Source organism: Cladophialophora yegresii, assembly GCF_000585515.1.
Source record: "Cladophialophora yegresii CBS 114405 chromosome Unknown aczIN-supercont1.2, whole genome shotgun sequence".
Taxonomy (NCBI): Eukaryota; Fungi; Ascomycota; class Eurotiomycetes; order Chaetothyriales; family Herpotrichiellaceae; genus Cladophialophora; species Cladophialophora yegresii.
In genome coordinates this window covers 329,461-348,660 of record NW_006913046.1, presented here as the reverse complement: position 1 = coordinate 348,660, position 19,200 = coordinate 329,461, and the positions used below count along the sequence as shown (strand labels likewise).

At 54.2% G+C, this 19,200-nt stretch overlaps 3 protein-coding genes across 3 annotated transcripts; all 3 read right to left on the bottom strand.

The window, feature by feature from the left end:
* Positions 1-1,634: 1,634 nt before the first annotated feature.
* A1O7_02039 (uncharacterized protein) lies at positions 1,635-3,233 on the bottom strand (the record flags this gene model as incomplete). Its single annotated transcript, XM_007756075.1, has 4 exons — positions 1,635-1,811; positions 1,868-2,159; positions 2,256-3,125; positions 3,193-3,233. 4 exons carry the CDS (start codon positions 3,231-3,233, stop codon positions 1,635-1,637), a joined length of 1,380 nt encoding a protein of 459 aa, XP_007754265.1.
* Positions 3,234-12,313: 9,080 nt separating this feature from the next.
* On the bottom strand, positions 12,314-13,531 carry A1O7_02038 (uncharacterized protein; the record flags this gene model as incomplete). The annotated part of the gene is made up of 1 exon (XM_007756074.1): positions 12,314-13,531. The coding sequence occupies one exon, from the start codon at positions 13,529-13,531 to the stop codon at positions 12,314-12,316; it is 1,218 nt and encodes a 405-aa protein (XP_007754264.1).
* Positions 13,532-16,215: 2,684 nt separating this feature from the next.
* A1O7_02037 (uncharacterized protein) lies at positions 16,216-18,744 on the bottom strand (the record flags this gene model as incomplete). Its single annotated transcript, XM_007756073.1, has 5 exons — positions 16,216-17,568; positions 17,621-17,843; positions 17,894-18,163; positions 18,232-18,454; positions 18,507-18,744. The coding sequence occupies 5 exons, from the start codon at positions 18,742-18,744 to the stop codon at positions 16,216-16,218; spliced, it is 2,307 nt and encodes a 768-aa protein (XP_007754263.1).
* Between the last annotated feature and the right edge of the window lie 456 nt (positions 18,745-19,200).

Below are 19,200 nucleotides of genomic sequence, written 5' to 3'. Positions count from 1 at the left end.
GAGTCGATAGGTTTTCAACCCGAGAAAACGCCCCACGTCACACAGATCAGCATGGCCCGTCCGCATTCTCCGCTGGGACTTCGGCCTCGAGCAAATGGCGTCAGAAGCCACGGTGACACAGCAGCATTTCCATCCCCGGGTTGACAACGCACAGATCAACAACATCCCGACCCATGCCTGCCCATGCCTGCTCCGTGCGCCACGGTTACACAGCAGCGGCAACAATGCCTAGTGAATACGAGCTGCACGGACATCGAGCGATAAGAGTGCTCCTCGCTCAGGACGACAGATTTCAAGATCGCCATAGCAATCTCAGATGGGGTTCCGCGCATCGGACATCTCGGTTGATCCAGATCGGCGACGAGGACGAGGCTGAAAGGATAGTCAACCATACGCACGCACACACATCATAAGCCGCAGGACAGCAATTCCACAACATGTCAAAGCCATGTCAGCGCAGTCAGCGGCATTAATTCGTATTCCAGGATGGCTCACCGTGCGGCAGCACCCGAAGTCACGAGCCCTTCAGTCCTCATCTCACTCTCGCTGCGGCCTCACTGAAGTTTCATCTCGCGAACGTGACGCCGGTGGATCGGGAAGTCGATGACGCTCACAAAAATCAAACATTCTCGCCGAGAACACGGCGGTAGGTCGGATCTGGCTTTTTTCCTCATGTCAGTAACCAGAATTTGACGCGTGCACCCACCCACCTGATACACCCACCGGCTCCTCTCTGGCGCCACATGGTGGAACATTGCCTACGAAAACCGGCTAAAAGAGCTCGTCAGGACTCAGCAGCAGCAAGGGTGCCATTCAACTCACGCAGGTGTCACTTGGCGCTAGAAAGTCGAGACTCCGAAGCACATATTGATGTGAAAGCATTGACAAACCTCGAAAGCACTATTAACCGCCCAGTCTGATCGTCTCTCGTGATCCATGGTGGAGGAAAATGACCATGTCCAAACTCGCTCTCGCTCCTCGCCCTCAAGTCTTTCGTAAAAGAATGCCATGCCATGTCATATGCCGCAAAGAATCCATGTCCCATGAAAGCCTTCATCTCGTCGTAGCCCAACCCATGTGTAGTTCAGGAGCGTAAGAATTAGAGTCCGCCACCCAATGTCGTTCTGTCCAGCCGAGTTCAAGCCCTCATTTCCCGTGTCAAATCGCAAAAGACGCTATGTACAATTGAGCCTGTAAAAGAAAAACTCCAACTCTCCATGCTATGCTACCGCAAGATCCAAAGACCTCAGAAAGCCCTCTTTCTAGGTCCTTGTCGGGGTTCGAACCGGTCGTGAAGACGAGAAAGTGTCTTGGTTCCGGCAAAGGAGCGTTTCAGGCGTCGTTGTTGTGAAAACCCCTGCCGTGGCCCGAGCTTGGACATAGAGAGGGAATGAAATAAAGTGCTGAGCTTTTATGGTTCGATGTGAAGAGAAAGCCGCCCACCCTCTTGTCTGCCGTCCTTTTAGACCTCAATTTTGGTAATCCCCCCGGTTGAACTTTTTGAATGAAAGTGGTGCTTTTGCAGAAGGAAAACAGAGTGCCGACCGTAAAACCTGGAGTCGTAATGGGTGTCCTGCATGCCTGAGAGGACTGTGAAATGAGTTCAGCAACGAGAGGATAATGCGTGCTAGGAATTATGCAGAGGGGGGTTGGAAGTGTTTCGTGTCGTGGTCGTAGGTTCTCATTTCGTCATTAGGGAGGAGCTTCTCCTGCATCTTCTCGTCCACAAGGTCCTGGAAATGTGCTCGTCTCTGGCGGATCATCCTACTGGAGTCGCTGGCATCGGCGTTGGCACGGCTGCCCCATGTGGTCTGTTTGGCAATGGTTAGTTCTGCTCGAGAGACGCAACGTCCTGTTTTCGACTTACCACACTGAGCGTCAGCGCCGCGTACACTTTGATGAGGCCATGGAACCAGCCAAACAGGACAGACACAGGCCACAGGAAGACGTCGACAGGGTACCGGATGAAGTGTGTGACCAGCTTGATGAATTTGGAGAAAGTCATCCACGCAAGGAAGGCAAGGCGGGCAATTTGAGCTTGATCGGCCGGCCAGTCCCAGGTGCCAAGCCAGAGAAACAACCATAGCAGGCCGTCCCCAATGATTGCAGGCGGCATCAAGGTCGTCATGTGGACTGCGTAGGCACTCCATGGTTGCTGGCTAGAACGGGCGCAGATCGTCAGTGCCAAGAACTTCGGGGGGCCGAGGGGAAAAGGATGCGTCGGGAGATCGGGGAGAGAACAATTTCAAACTTACCGCCAGATATCCCGTTCAGTGAACATGCTGGTGATGTTACTGCGCCAATTGCTGCGTGCCCAGCGCAGACACTGCTTGAGGAATTTGGGGTTGTCTTCAAGTGTGGTGAGCACCTCGCACTCTGGATGATACTGCATGTAAGTCTCGTGCTGGTGCGAGACCATCCAGCGAGTCAAAAAGTTGTCGTCGTCTGCATTCAACTGAAATTGGCCAAACCACCACTTTTCATTTGTGAAGCCATTGGTGAAATTGACGTCCTGCAAGATGCTTGTGCGGTAAGCACAGGTGCGGCCTGACAAGCAAGGCACACCACCGTCCATGTGCGTGGTGGCAGCACAGTCAAAGTTACGACGCTCCAGGTAGAGCGCCCCCAAGAACCCATAGATCCGCTGAGAAAAGGTCGGATTCTCGGCTCGCCTCAAGCGTTGGCAGGTGACTACACCACCATACTTTTTGTCTTCAAATGGGGCCAGCATCCACTGCAGGGTCCGCACGGGCCAGGTAACGTCGTCGTCGGCGAAGACTATAATCTCCGTGGTGACTTCCGGAATAGCTCTGGCCATCTGGCGCCGCTTGTTGGCGTGCTTGACAGACATGCAACGAATTCGTTTAAAGATCGATGCCGGCATCTTGTTCATGGTCCGCTCCGCCTTGTGCATGTTCTCGTCGATGGTGACTAGAATGATCTCTTTGGGCTTGTTCTGCAAGATTGAGGCAATGGTTCGCTCCAGTTCCTCCCCTTCACCATCCAGTGTTGGCAAAATGACCGTGACATCTGAAGGTCGGAGAGTGGGATTTTCTGGTATCGGGATTGGCTTGAAAGTCCAGAAAGCCCACAAGTTCACAACTAGGCGGAAATAGCGGTAGAAGCTGGTTCAGTCAGTCCGTCTGCCAAGAGCCAGATATCACCAAGGAAAATCAGCTGGAGAGGGCTCACAAATAGCAGACAAAGATTTTGAACCACGCGGTCGAGTCCATGCTTGCAGCTGCTTGTCTGGTCTCGTGTCACTGGGACACCTTTGACACACTTGAACAATAACGATTGTAAGAGCGGTCAACCCACTCAATAAAGACCCTGAAGACGGGACAAGCAAAGACAGGCAGAATTATTGCGAGGACATGGAGGATGGAGGATAATGAGGGAACAAGAAGAAGAGATCGTGTCCAGGCAGGTGGACGACTCAAATAAAATATGGGGAAGGCGCGGAAACTAAGGCAAGGGAACAGTGAACGCAGCCTCCGTGGTGAAGGAGATCAGATGTGAAGTACAAGTCAGAGGCAGTGTTGCAGTATTGGCTGCTGCAAAGACGCCCTGTAATCCCGCAGGTGTGCACCTCGAAACCGCAAACGTGAGCTTGCATGAGTTCGCAGTTCGCATGAGGTGAGGAATTGTTTTCGGCTTAAACACCCCAGATCAAGAAGGGCAGCTTGTGATGAGCGTCAATTGCAAGTTCGTTAGCCGCATAAGTGTATGCGGACTCGAGGGCCGGGGTGGTGATTGGATCTGTGGCATGGCGGCTGCAGATTGTGTGTTGAGTGCACACCTGCAGGAATAGCATGTCGATGTGGATGGAGGGGCAGTCAACCGACCGAGGGGTTGTTGCGCCAGCCCGAGGATTGATTGGGGCCTCGGGTGGGTGGCTTGGACTAGGGTACGGGTGACAGGGTTTAGAGCGACTGTGAGCACGAGCACGAGCAAGACGCGGACAAGGACAGGGACATGGGTCTGGGCATTATTGGTACGCCTACGGGCGGCCATCTTCGATCCTTGGGGTAGCAGGTCCCTAGCCTAACAAGTATTACACCGTGTAGCCGTACGAGGTACTGCAATGGACTTGTGATTCCCGCTCGGCATTTTCGTTTGACTGTGAACTGGTTTTCTCAAGGCAATGTGGATTATCGATGACCTGTAGATCTTTCCCCCAAGGGCCCTGATATTACACCATATCGGCAGTTCCCATCGAACGATCGAAAATCAAAACTCCATTTCCATCGAATCCACGGGTCAATGCCCCCGAGGGAGGAGTTTCAGGACTGACGGAGGTAGAATGGCGAGCCCTATTAGCCAGGTGCCGAAGAGACGGCAAAGCCTAAGTTAGATGATTTGGCTGCCTCAACGGCTGTCCACTGTCTCTAGTCAGCTCATGGTCATCTGCAACCCAAGCGCCGCCTCGCCTAAGGTGTCAATTAACCTGAGCGGCTACGACAGCACCAAGCAGTAAGAGGCCCCCAGGCGTCTGCCGCCGATTACACCGAACTGTGCGCGGGCGCATTCCCTCCGCTGTCATTCATGCTCAGCCTACCAAAGGTACCTACCTCACTTCCACCTCGCGGACATCACATGCTGGTGGGACGCCTGCTGAAATGAGGATTCGTCTGGCCCGCTGCAGGTATCCTTTTGAAACAAGCACCCGTCAAGACGCGACATTGTAGAAGCAGGGAAAGCGAATCAACGGCCCTTAATGGCCGACGCAGTACATACGGCGCCACAGCGCACAAGTCAAGATTGCTGGTGGTCATGCAGGCGTGAGGGCGCCGTGAAGGCCGAATCAGCCCTTCGAGAAAGGCCTCTTCCCGCAGATGTTCCGTCCTCGACTTCCGAGCACGGGCGGAGGCCGAGACACTTCAGCTTCCTCGTGCCCCAAGCTTGGGGACGACGACTTGCACGATCTGAGCTCCCGATCTCCGTGAAACAAATCTCTTTCGCGTCAAGTGCTAGGTCAAGTCGTGGTCAGCTTGCGACGGGACTGCGCCAGCTGACTACTTGTCTAGGATTGTTGGGTGCTTCATCACACCACAAAGTCTCGACCACTGCAGTCATATGTCCTTTTCCCCAACACGATACAGTAATTCGGAGTCCTTCAACCGGCGGTTTCCATCTTGTTGCCGCCATCACGAAAACGAAGTCTCCACCTGATATCCACCCTTCATTGCCTAGTTATGTCGATTCGCCGTCTGCTCCGCATCAACTTGACAATCCCCTCAATTTCTGGAGCCAATTTGACCAAAGCAAAAAACGACCCTTGGCCGCAAGCGCAGCTTCTTGCTAAACTCGAACTGCCATAGACCACGATAGAAGTGGCGTTGATAAGCCAACAGCAGACGGCCTTCGCAGTCCACCTCTTCAACGTTACTGCGCTGTCGCTCCAGCGTACTCGTAGAGCGTCATGCACGACTCAAAGGCAGCCTATCTTTCTCGTGGTTCGTGCTGTCAATAATGCAGTCATTCCAGTGCCATCCTCGGCCCTCGACCCGCTTTCGCATGCCTCGCCCCACACCATCGCCTTTCTCCTCGATTTGGCTCATTGTGCTCGCCGACCAGTGGCAGCAGTAGCGGCCATTTCACGGCTACAACTCCACCAATTGCGACCCTCCCTCGCTTGCGTCTTGTGTCTTGCTCCCACGGTCCAAGCTCCATGCTCAAAAGTTTACTGCATTTTCGATGGCCGGGCGCTGACTACCAAGGCCTGGAGAAAAGACCTGAGGGTGGCTGGCACTGAAACAAAGCATGCTGAAGACCTTGTAGCTGTTGGGCGGATCACCAGATCTGATCGGCGACAAAAGCATCCCGCATATGACATTTCTGAAAAACTCAATCACCACGAATCGACTCCTCAATTTTTCGAGCCAGCAAGGGTCTAGACAAGAATGGAACTATGCATTAACGCAGCGCCAGGAGCGCGAGGGTCTGTGCTTTGTCGTGGCCCGCTGCCCCAGATGGCGTAATGCGTGCTCCGACTCAGCACGGAATCAACCGCAGTGCTATCTGACGGTGCTAACGTCAATTGCCCATGCAAATCGCGCGGCCGTCGCCTCTGGCTGCAGCCGCAACGATAGCCTTCGCCTTCGTCCAAGACTGTGAAACAAGTGGATTTGTGTTCCGGGTTCAACTGACAAGATGACAATCCTTCTCAAGCTCCAACATCTCCCAAGAGAAGTAGCGATGTCGTTAAAGCCAGTGGTTAATAGGTTGAAGCGCAGCATTTACGGTCCTGGCTGACAAACTCGGAGAATGACACCCCAACGCTTCCAGCTTTCATGTGGAATGGTCTCATGCGATGCAACTTGTAGGTCCGCATCATTGGACCCTAGGACCGTGTTGGTGCACACATTGAGAGGCTCCGTGGACGATTCGGGGTAGAGCCACCAAGAGTAAAATAGCTTTCTGAAGTCATAGAGCCGACCACTGTCTCCTCCAGGATTATTATCTTGTGCCGCTCCAGAACAGCAGTGGAGACGGAGATAGAGATTTCTAACCTGTTTGGCGTGTCGGACGCCACCAGCTCCAGGCTCGCCGTGAGCGGGTTCTGGCGAGAACGGGTGAATCTTGGTTGACCTGCACGGTCTGGTCCAGCAAAAGGCAACAGGCACAGTCGTGTCGAGAGCCCGCTGATTCCAGCGATCACGCCACTGAAGGGTAGAGAACTGAGTCAATACAGACACGTTAGCTGCAATATCTGACTTGAAGGCAGACGGATCCTCGAATGGCCCACGAGCGGTGGACGCGCTTTCAATGTCACTTCTGTCGGATTGGCCGAAGCCCCGACCCAGGCTCATCCATGCTTAGCGAGGACAGATGGAGGGCGTGGTGCATAAGGCCTGGTGGCGTCTGCATTGACGGCTGCATTAGGCCCACTTGGTGTCATCGCCCCCCACAACGCCTCCGACCATCGCGCAATGTGCCGCCTGTCATGTCCAAGTGTCAAGCGACGATCAACCTTGCCTCTTGTGAGTGCGTCTTGCATGTTCGAGTTCAGCTTATCGCTCAGCGGCTTTTCTCAGCTGCCTATTCTTACCATACCGGCCGACTCGCGTGTGCTCGAATCCCGAGTCCATCAGCCTGTGGCCGTTCCTTACTCTGATCTCGCAGCTGTCTCCAGAAATCCACGGGTTCTCACGGGAGAACCATGCGACACAGGTGCAAGAGTAAGACCTTGCGGTCGCTGAACCGTCTTTCAACATGCGGCAATGACAGATAGTGGAAACTAACGTAAGCGTGATGTCTCCCTACACGAAAAATTGACACTGCACTGGGCCCATAATGCATGAGCGACAGCCCCCGAGTTGGTTGCATAGCCAGAAATAGCGCCTATCGTTGTTGGTTCTGACGACAAGAGATGATCTATTAGTTACTAGGTAACGCTACGCAGCGGCCACGTACTGTAGATTCATCGTTTCCTGGAGAAAGGCTCCGAAGGCTGGTCGACAGCTTCCTCACCAAGACAAAAGTTGGAGAATTTTCAACGCCTCCCTTTTTGAAATGGAGCATTAACTGCGTCCGGCATCTCACCTCGTCAACAAAATCTCGCACGTTAGCTGCTTCCTACATGATGCTGACATCTTTCATCCTCGTCTGACGGGCGCTTCCCCTTCATCCGCAGTTCTGTAATCGCATGAACGCCGACATCACGAGTCTGCGCTGTACGCGAACCCGCATATACGAGCATGTGCTCTATGCTGCCGTCTCTGGGCAATATTTCCCATTCACGAGCTGACGAGTTGCTTGTTGGCCCGAGCAGAATGGAAATGCCGGCAGAAACAGTGCACGATGTCGAACCGATATGCGCTTGAATTGAGGCGATGTCTTTGCTCATTTTGGCATCTGTACCTGTGGGACATCTCGATCTCCATCTCCAGAGCCAACGAGCATTACATACACCGCACGAATGGCCGTTCCGTAAGATCAACGACTTCTTACCACCTGTATAACCCAGTCGGCGTGCTCCGCTGTTCGTATTACTGTTGATAGATGATGGGATAATGACGATATACGTGCACGACTCCTGGGATGGGGCGTCACTGGATTTCTTCTTTATGTCCACATGTCTAAACATGGTTGAGTACTTGTACACGCATTCTCCAATCGACTCTCAGGATAGGGGGGTGGAAAAATCGCTCTTTCGAGAATGTACACGTCGTGCCTCCAGCCATTGACAAATGTCTCGAGTTCCAAGACGTCGAACAGCTACGAATGAAGTTGCAGAGCTTTCACGTTCACCGGAAGCAAGGGCTGGACTTCCCCCCGAAGCCAGCGCGGTTCAAGTGCATTGGGATGCAGACTGGTACCCAAGCGCCCTAAACAAGTCTCAGCGCGGGGCTGCCAATCGTGCCTGAGCGATCTTCGCCGTGTGCCAGAGCTGACTTGTGTGCCTGAAGCCGTCACCAGAAAGAGTTGATAGCATTATTGACATGAAAACGTGTGTTGTTCGCTGGAGTAACACAACAAAGAGGCAATGAGAATGTCTTGGCGATGACGTTGGCCACTACGCCGCTTCGGACGTCCCTGGAGGTCGCTCAATCCCACCTCACCCCGGCCTCAATGCAATCCTGAAAAAAATCACTTCTCCCTTGCCAACTCGTATTGCACTCGTACATTTTCCTCACATCAGTCGACAGGTCCATGATCTCTCAAGTCACCAGCATTGGAGTGCGCTAGTATTGGCATGCTGGATGATCTGCGATCTCTCGTTCATGCAAGGATCGAGCCGATAAGGTCAGCGCTTCACCGCCATTGTGGCTTCCGACTGCTGCCTCGTGGTCTGACGCAAGATGGGCGGTGAAGCGACAACCACCCAGGGCTCTGATCTTACACTCCAGTGCACAGATCTATTACGTGCATTTGTGCGGGCCGAAGCGAGATCGTCTTCCCCAGATTGTCAAAAAGCACGGACCTGGATGCCAAACCTGTCACTCAAGTGCGAGACCCTCCCACCCTAATCAACTCTGATCCAACCTACATCATAAAAATGCCTCCACAGTCAAGGTGTCACGCCTAGAAACCCGCATTCTACGCACTACGATATAAGGGTGTGAATCGAGTCGAGTCGCCACAGACCTCGACAACTGCGCAGCCCACTGGGACTTCCGTATGACCTGCGGCTGGACAATGAGAATGTGTAGCTAACGACTTCGCTAGCTCGCGTCACCCAAGTCTCACAGGACGTGTAGATGCCACATCTGATGACACGCTCCCGTTTCCGTCCTTGCCGAATATCACCAAGTCCCACGCTTCGACCAAATTCAGCCGTGCCGCCAAAAACCCCCACTGGCCGCTGATATCACTGGTCACATGGCACATCCGTGACGGGCGTGGCCTGACGCCATTTCTTAAAAAAGACACCTGCTTGTTCCTGCATTATGCTGTGCGTTGTTGCACGGATCGCCCGCGCTGCAAGAATCGTGTCATGCAAGTCATTCGGGAAGGTTTGGTAACGAGTCTGGAACCTCTGGTGGGTTACTTGCAGCCAACGCTAGGGTATGGCAAGAGATCCTCTTCGGGCAGGCGCTCCTACTGGCTAACGACCGACTACAAGTCTCTGATCTGCCGGCAAATAACATCGCTTAGAAGACCGGCGTTGGGGGACGTCGTCAGTTCTTGGCGACCATCCTGCTGGGAGACTACCTTGGGCGTTTCTCGCCACCCGGCCGTTCCCAAGCTTGGTTTTCACCGAAGCCTGCCGGCAGTCAAATTTTCTGCCGCTATCATTGGGTCTGCACATTGCGGAGCCGGAGTTGTGGGAAGATGAACAGGTGCGACTTTGAAAGCCCGAATCCCGGCCCGTGGAACAGCAGCAGCGACCGACACAGCAGGCTCGAAGCAGGGATGCGCCCGTTGATCTGGTGTGACCATCATAATCTACGGATTGCGCTTACGTTGTCTGATGTTTGTTTGCCTGTCCGCCCACCCAAGAACTACTTGACCCCAGCGGTACTCGGTCTGGCCGGCGCAAGCTCCTGCCTTCTCTTCCCTTTTTTCCTCAGCAAATTGAGCTGCTGGGGTGCTATCTGTAGGTCGCAGCTCGCCGGGTGCACGGGATTTCCCATCCGGCTCGAGCGTGTACTGCACGAAGCTCGCTCAGCGTTTTGCTAGAGCGGCCTACCTCGCCCCATGGGATCCAGTGGAGGCGATGTGTCATGCTAGGGAAGCGCCCTGAGTGAGTGTTAGTGTACAGGCCCCCATTTGCCTCCTCTCGGGGGGAAGTTCGCCCTCCTCTGCAGCCGGTGATCAACAAATGAAACACAGCGGCCGCTAAATTCCAGCGCTGAATGGATATTTCGCTCAATTCCGGCATTTCCCCCCTGCTTTGGTAGGGAGGAGGTCAAAACTGCGACCATATCGTATGCTGACCCGACAAATGACTCCCGTAGAAACGGCTTTTACACCCACTGCGGGATACAGAACCCCTATCTTTCCTGACGCATTGCATATTTCTCTCGAGCGACACGCTTCCAGCACAAAATAACCTTGCTTTCTCTCACACATTCATCAAACAAGCCTACCAATTGCTATTTCCCTTCGATTAAGGTTAGTCGATCAGAAATGGAACTGCTTAGGCATGTGTTGGCATTGCAGGCTCAGTCAAGAGGAGGTATACCGCACGGTTCAACGTGCCAGGTCTATACAAGCGGTTACGAGGATGGGGCGGCTTCGTGCCGACTCCCTCCGTTTCCTGCTCTTCGCAGCATGCCGTCCCTACCGTTATGAACCAATGACGCCGCCGCCTCGGATCGTTAACAGGCCTTCCAGAAGCCTTTTTCGCTGCGTTTGTAGGCCACCTGTAGCGCTTGGGATCTTGAGAGATGTTCGACGAACCCCATCGCGGCCGGCTTCTCGACTTGTCCTCGCTCTTTCCTGTAACAACGGTTCCCTCGGACACATTCATTGCAACATGACTGAAATGTTAACACAGGCAACACAGGTTATGGCCTTCCAGAGACCAGATAAAGGTTTTCCATGGGAAGAGCGCTCAGATGAACTAATTGTTTAGCAAGGTTACTCCCGCCTCCCTGCCGCTCCACTAAAACGCCGCTTGTACGCCAGACCTTTCCGAGAGGAGAAAGAGATGGTAGCGGGTAACCAGGTCAGCGCAGGCCTGGATCTGCGTCCTGTTCGACCACAGAATTGATAATAGAAGCATAACCACATTTAGCGAGACAGAAGTTCCAATGCTACAGCTATGCTCAAAGCTAAAGTCTCAGAACCCGTTGCGCAAAGTAACACGGGCCGAACAGATCTTCCCTGCCTCCACAGCATGCCACCTCTTGGATATCTCACGCGAGCGCCCTGCGCATTCTCGGAAACCGCGATTATAGACTGCCCTCTCCCTACCGAAGATTCGAACCCCGCGACCCTTCCTGCTCACGCCGGGCTCACTCACAAGAAGCCGAATCCTCTATTCCAGCGGGATCGGTACCTGCGCGACCACCAGGTGCAGAACAGCTTCCGTCATTCTGTCTAGTCCGTGGTGAAGGATGGCGGCACAAACCCTCATCAGGGACTGCATGGCAGTTGACAGAACGTCAGGCGCAGAACTATCAAAAGCGAACCCGAACGGTCGAACGGTCGAACCATCGAATCTGCGAAACGAAAAACCTCAGTCGTTAAGACGTGCCCTTTACCGATCTAATGACTGCGCTCGTATTCCTATGCGACCAACCGTGCCGCGCCGGTCAATTGCAAACCGGAACTATTGCGCAATGGCGGGCGCAGACACGGGCGAAAAAAGGTGAAGAGCGGAATATCCGGTATGAGGCGCGCAAACATGTGCAGTGACGGACCACAGTCTTGATCTGCTCAAGGTTTCGCTTCTTAAGAGCAGGTCATACAATCTATACTGAAGGTTGTTATGCGGCCGTCAGGGTGTCCCAGTGGCGCTTTGGGCCTCCATTGGTGCCATGCATTCGCATGCACGCTGATTCGATGGGCCGCGAAGAAGCTGGTTGACTCGGCTGCTCTTGACAGAGCCACATGTGGCTAATTGTATAGAGCGGTCGAAAGGCCTTGAAGATCTGAGCTGCACCGTCGTTCTAAACCTTTACAGTTCTTCCTCCTGACCTCAGGTACCGGAACAAGAGCACCGTCGCTCGAACCGAACACAGAAGGCATCCCGCGCACGGGCCAGGCGACACACACGCGAAACGTCTACCCCCTGTGGTCTCCATGAATCAGTATAAGGCATGCCTCTACTTTTGTCGCCTCCTGCTATTTGCTTGAAGAGGAGGTGTGGCATGTGGCTAGCCGCTACGGTGGCGACAGGGTGACTACCAGATACCTCCCTCTACCTGACGCTGTCCCCGAAAGTGACCTCAAACTCGACTTCGCCGAAGACTCCGATAGCAGCATACAAATCCCCCTCGCCCATCAAGCCGTCGACGCCTTCGTCTCGCTCGTCCCTCTCCTCGTCGATTTCCCAACCCCACCGGTCATCGGCCCTCCCATCCCTCGTCACGAACACCCTAGTCTTCACCCTCCGACCAGCTACTTCCTGCGCCTTAAACTCCATCCCGATCCCGATGGTCTCGTTTCCTCGGAACGCCGCCACGAAATCGCGCCCTCCCCACGGGTCATTGACAAACCGTCGTCCATCGTCGCCGTGCACGCCGAGGCTCGCGCGGTGCCACCCGGGCAACCTCCAGGGCGGGTACGGTCTCGCGGCGTACCCTATCGCGATGCCCGAGTTGGCATTCTGAATCCGATGGATGTGGATTTGGAAATATGTCGTCTTGGAACGGCCCGTGACCAGCGGGCTATCCGCGCATGCGAAATACAGAGGCACGGAGGACAAGATGATGGCGTCCTGCTGGTTCTTCTGCGTGCCCACGCGCCACGTCGTGGGAGAGGTCCGCCGGAACGTGGACACGTGGCGTTTCAAGGGGCCGGGCGGGGCTTCTAGCGTGATGTGCCCGGCGTTGACGAGGACTTGGAGCTCATGAGATGGGTTCGACGGCGTGTATACCGGGTTGCGGGCGCACCATTCGTGGGCCCGGGCGGCGGAGTCGTACGTCGCGTTGTTGGTTGGGGAGTAGTCCTGGGGGAGTGGAGGAGGGGGCGGGAGTAGCGCGGTATCCGGGATGACGGTCCAGTCGTGGTAAGGTGGGGGATTCGCGTTCGATGATCCAGAGGCAGGAGGGGGACCTGGAGGGGGAAGGAAGTCGTCATCCGTGCGACGGTTGTGGGAGGGTGGTGGGCCTGATGGGGGTACGAACTGGTCTTCCGCTCTACGACTGTGAGACGGCGGGGGTCCAGTAGGAGGAACGTATTCTTCGGCGTCGTTATTGTGGACTTGACCTTGACCACGGTACGAAGGCGGTGGACCTGTTGGTGGAGTGAAGTCGTCGTCACGGTCTTTGTTTTCCGCTCCTCTGTTTCGGTTGCGATGGGATGGTGGTGGGCCAGAGGGTGATGAGTAGACTGAGTACTCTTCTCGTTCTTGTCCTTGTCCTTGGTTGTCTGTCCCAACTTCAATCTTGCCTCTGAGGGATTTAAATAGGCCCATGATTGATGGTGGATGGATGACGCTGATCGAGGCTTGGTGTACCTCGACGGAAAGGTATGGAATTCCTATGCGGACGCTGTATTCCTTCTGCAGCTGATGAATTCCTCTCCGGATGATGGTTTCCTCTCTGGACGATCCGTAGCAGGCTGTGACTGTGACCGTGGTGTCTAGATAGATTAGAATACAGGGCAGTGGTAGTCCTAAGGTCGTACGGGTAAGTAAGATGCCAGGTAGGTAGGTTTCCGTGCGGTCAATGGACTTGATCACTCGTACGACTGTATGGGGACCGGGGGTTGTCTGCTGATGATGCCCGGCGGACAGTGGCTCAGTTGGTGTCTGGTTGAACAGAATACACGGAGTGGTCCAGGTAATCGCAATGTCGTACGGGTCACTGGGTGAGAGGCAGGTAGGTAGGTAGGTGTACGTATGTGATAGACAGTGACTGCGTTGTCTGATAGAGTACAATACACCGGGAATGGTAGCGCAACCGTCGTATGGGTAGGTGATGTAGATAGGGAGGTGTGCGTATAGTCGATGGACTTAATCACCTGACTGGAGTAGATCAAGATGACAAGTCCCGTCAATATCAAACGAGATTGAGTCTGCTGTCGATCTTGCTTGACCGCGAAGTGACCCGGCTGCCTGTCTTGCTTGATCGCGAGATACTCCCTCTATACCGCTTAAGGCTAGAGGCAAGTTGTCCCTTGATTGACTGTATAGAGGATCGATTGCTTGAATGTGAATGTAAATGTTATAAGTACTTGCAGTCGCTAGGGGTCAAGGGAGGGAAGGTTAAAACTGAGAAATCGAGTCTACTCGCTGGTTGGGTGTGGTATTATCTTTGTCTTGATCCGTTCCTAACGTGTCGTGTCGTGTCGGTCTGAAGTCTTGAGGCGCGGCGGACTTAAGTTGGATACTGTAACTTGTGGTGCCTGTCCGGCTTGATCCGGGCGCGAGTCTGCTGTTTACCTTGATCGTCGAAGTCGACTTCTAGCGGATGAGGTGACGACCCGCTCAATCAGGTGAGTGGAGGCGAAAAGTGGCGGACGTGAGGCAAAGCAAGGCAATGCCAACACTGAGCCAAGCGAGGTCCGTCAGACGAGTCGACGAGTAGAAGAGACCCGGTCAGATCAAGATCTTCCTCGATAGCAGATGAGTTGGGGCCGTCTTGCTTGATCTCAGCGATTGCCTCTGTCGCTAGAGATAAGAGGAGGATTCTCTGGCCGAGTTCTCGTCGCTGAGTTGAGATGAGTGAGGTAGTCTGTGGTAGTTTGGGTAAGGTAAGGTGATGTAGCGTGAGTTAAGACGGATCAAGTAATACGTGATTTTGAGGTTGGAGTTTTGATTAGTTGGGATCACTTCAGCAGATCTCAACACAGTAGAGCCACGTCGTGGAGAAAACCTCGTTGCCGGGCTTCGTCACGCCATGTTTCGTGCCGTGCGTTACTGTACCGCCCCGTTTGGCGTGATGAGCAGACTTGGGTTCGTGTTGTTGGGCGTCGTATCAAGAAAAGGACGGCCAGGTTGGTTCATCTGAGTGTTCCGAGGCAATGCAAGGGAATGGGAGGGCTGTAGTAGGCTAGGAAGATTTGAAAGGTGGACAAGTCGGATGGGACGTCCGGTAGCTTTACGCCTTGTCTGTCGTGGTGCGTTGTGCTGTGGTGTGTTGCGTCGAGGTGAATCGTCGAGGTAAAGTCCGATTTTGAAGGGAGGCAAGGTGGGCGAGGTAGCCAAGTTTGGTCAGGTGGGCGAGTCGGGTAGGCGGGTGCAAATGTGGGTTGGGAAGTCGGTAGTCTTGGAAAGACGAGCAACGAGATGCTGGCCGCGAACTCTGTCCTTACTTTATCTTAGTAGATGCCAATCCAGTCTCCCTCGTCGAGATGTCAGGATAACGTCGTGGGCTGTTTACACAGTTGGTCTGGTGACCTCAGATGCGGATTCTGAGAACCATGTGACAGTGCGATTGGTTGGTCGACACAACCGCCGTCAGGGCAGCGAGCTGGATTTTAGGGGAGAGTGTGTAGCTCTGTGGCTTGCGCTCAAGGTGGGAGAGAGACAATGTAACCGGTGTATTGGTAAAAGTTGCTGGAGCGTGTTGACGTGGGAGGTGAGAGGTGAGAGGTGACAGGCGAGGTAAAGGTCAGGTAAAGACGGCCATCGACAAGTGCTAGCGAAAAGTGTGGTTTAGAGAACAAGCAATGATGGTTTTCACCACTTCTCCTCTGTCCTGCTATGTGCCTGCTCGTGCCCGAGGGGCTTCGCATGTGAGTGCTGAGGCGCAGCAGAGGGGTGGAAGCGTACTGTATCTGAATGAGCTATCCGACCAGACCAAGGCAAGGTAAGGCAAGCAAGGCTGTACCCCTAGACATGATAGGATACCTAGTTTGATGGGGCAAGGCCACGAGGACAGGGCCGACAATGAAGCCAGGATACCTGCTGGTGCTCGGAAGGATTGACGTGACGTCGAATGGTCATTCATTGACGGCATGGTGCCGTGCGGGGTAAGAAAGCGAGAAAGACAGACGTGCAATTACTTGTGACATTCTCATGTGATTGGTAGAACGTGTGATTCTCTCTTTGGCACGTCTCGGGCACGGCATACACCACTGGTGGTCTACGGCTCTACAGGTTGTGGTTGTGATACTCGAGCAAGTCTATTTACATCACATCCGAGGCTAACCACCCTAAGTAGATCTTTGAGGCCATTGGTCCAACGTGACAGGACTGCCGCTCAGGGTGAAATTCCAGGTCGCCTGCGTCGGCACATCAATCAACAAGCCGTAATCGCCAGGGTATAAGATCTGGTTGCCATTCACATCACGGCGGGCAATGCTCCCTAATGTCAGGTTCAAGGTGGCGGTCTGCGAGGCGCGCCCGGTGATGTTGAAGAGTCGTTGATATGCCACCAGCTCCTTGATCGGGTATGGCTTGGGGCCGTTCTGGCCGCTGATGAAGCCGAGGGTGATAAAGTCCGATGCGACCGAGCCGGTGTTGGTAACGTTGACCTGGAACGAGTCGAACGGGCAGAGGTCAAGGTACTTGTACTGGGACCGGTCGCAGCTGGAAACCAGCTGCGAGATGTTGTACGTCGTCTGGCTTGACTCGACGACATCCACGCTGAAATTCGTATAGTGCAAGCCGTATCCAAACGGCAGGACTGCGCTGTCATACCACTTGTAGGTCCTGCCAGGATTGCCAGACGAAGCATTGGGCCTCAGGTTCATGTCCGTCATCTCAACCTGGTTGACGTAGTCGCCGGGATATTGTGTGACGGGCAGGCGTCCGGCCGGTGAGGTCTTGCCGGTAAGGATGTTGACGACGGCGTCGCCTCCAGCCATGCCGGGATACCCTCCCCAAATGATGGCGGAGATGTTGGGGTTATTCAGGAACGGGGTATTGTCGAGCTGATCTCCGAATTGGAGAATGATGACCGGCTTGCCAATGGTGGCGATCTGGTTGATCAAGTCGATCTTGCCGGGTGACCAGCTGATGTCGTATCTGTCGTTGTCCTCACTTTCGTCGTTGTTGTTGATTCCGTCAGCCACAATGATAAGATCAGTGGTGTTCTCGGCGGCAGTAACCAATTGCTCCCAGTTGCCGGTGGTGGGGAACTGGATGCTGCCCTGACTGCTTGTGTACTGGACGTTGACATTCGGCAACTGCTGCAGGGAGTAGAGTGGCGCGTGGAGGAACCGTGCAACGCCAGCGTAGTTGCCTTGCAATTGAGTGGTGACGTTGGCCCATCCGCCCATCAACGTGATGTTGGTTTTCCTGCCAGCGGGCAGCGACAGAGGCAAGATCCCATCGTTCTTCAACAAGACCATGCCCTCTTCGGCCGCTTTCAGCGCCAATGCCTCCGAAGCGGGGGTAGACACGTTTCTGAAATTGAGAGACCGGTATGGAGTTGCTGACGCAGGATCGAAATATCCAACTCTGATCAGCGACGAGTAGAGGCGGATCAAGGCTTGGTCGATTACACTTTCATCGAAGAGACCTTGGTCATAGGCTACTGGGAGGTGAGTCTGGTAGTATGTGCCCTGAAACAGCGTCAGTAACTCCAGCATGTTGGACCTTGGGGGTTTCACTTACGCAGTTGAGGTCAGTGCCGGCCTTCAAAGCATCGGCGACCGCCTCCTCTCGTGTCGCCGTATAGTCATGAGGCATGTAAATGTTCTGGATGGCATCGCAGTCGGAGGTGACGTACTGGCCTTCACCGGTCCAGTTCCAGTGTTCCCTCAGAATCGTCTGGAGGATGTACGGATCAGCGCAGGTAGGCACACCGTTCAGCGCGTTGTATGAGCACATGATGGAGCTATGTAGATCAGCGGATGAGTCCACAGCATCTCGTTGCATCTCACTCACCCAACGTTGGAATCGCGAGCACAGGTCTGGAAGGGTTGCATGTAGTATTCCGCCAGCTCTTGGGTGTTGACTTGTGCATCAAAGTTGTAGCGGGTCGTGGTTCCCCAGCCCTCAAGGTCATAGGCTGCAAAATGCTTGCAAGTCGCTATCACCTTCTTGAATTTCGAGTCTGGACTCCCTTCGAGGCCGCTAATGAGAGAAGCGACATAACTCTTCAGGTGGAACGGATCCTCGCCTGGTGTTTCTTGTCCGCGACCCCATCTTGGATCTCTGCAGCCTTCCTGTCAGCACAAAGCATCCCGGGCGTGGTCTGTGGGTCGTATACGCAATTTACTCACTTGTATGGGTTGATGTTTGGCGTCCAGAAATCCAAGCCGCTTCTGTTGGCATTGTTGAAGGCCCGAGCTTCCGTACTGACCACAGTCGCAACGGCATGGATCAAGGCATCGTCAAAGGCCGCTCCCATAAGAATTGGCTGCGGGAATGAAGTCGCATAGGAGTAGTCTCCGTTCGGAGCGAAAGTCACACCCGGCGAGCTTGCAACTCCGTGCAGTGCTTCCTCTGTCCTCGAAGTCAGCATATGAGGAGGGCAGGAGAGTTGTGAGCGACATACGCCACCATTGGTAGCTATAGAGTCCTAGTCGGGGCACTCCTGGGGATGTGCTTCCCGTCAGGTTGAACTTCTCATCGATGTTCAGGGCATCGACCAGCGCTCTAGCTCTAGCAGCCACAGACGCGGTCGTGTCGCAAACAGTATTGTTTGCAAGTGGTCCATTGGCACAGTCTGGGAATAAAGCTGCAGTTGCTGGTGCAGCCAGCAGCGCAAAGAGACCAAGCAAAGTGGTTGCCATCGCTTGCACCTTCGTACTCTGTCGAAGTCGAGAATTCGCGAGAGACGCCTTCGCACTCGGCAGATTGCATCGTGGTCTTCACCCGGAGTTATAAGGACACGAATTTTTCACCTACCTCCCATCGACAGTCCTCCCCTCCTCTGCAGGCTCCGCAAAAGGCCTCTCGACATGCCAAAGATGGATATAGCCGTCGTTGGGGGAATTCATCCTGACGCTACAAACCTCTAGCAGTGACGATCATGCGAAGATCCAATTGCCGGCAGAACATAGCTGCAGATGCAAGGTCGGTGCCTTAGTGACAGCATACAGAGCTATACCTGCGGCGTTTGGGTGGAATTGTGCACAAACGCATCCGTCGGACTGATCACCGCCAGCATATCCTGGCGTTGCTGAGTAGAAGGAATCATAGCCCGGGCGGGTATACGGCACATGCGGCGACAAACACCCCAGGACAAT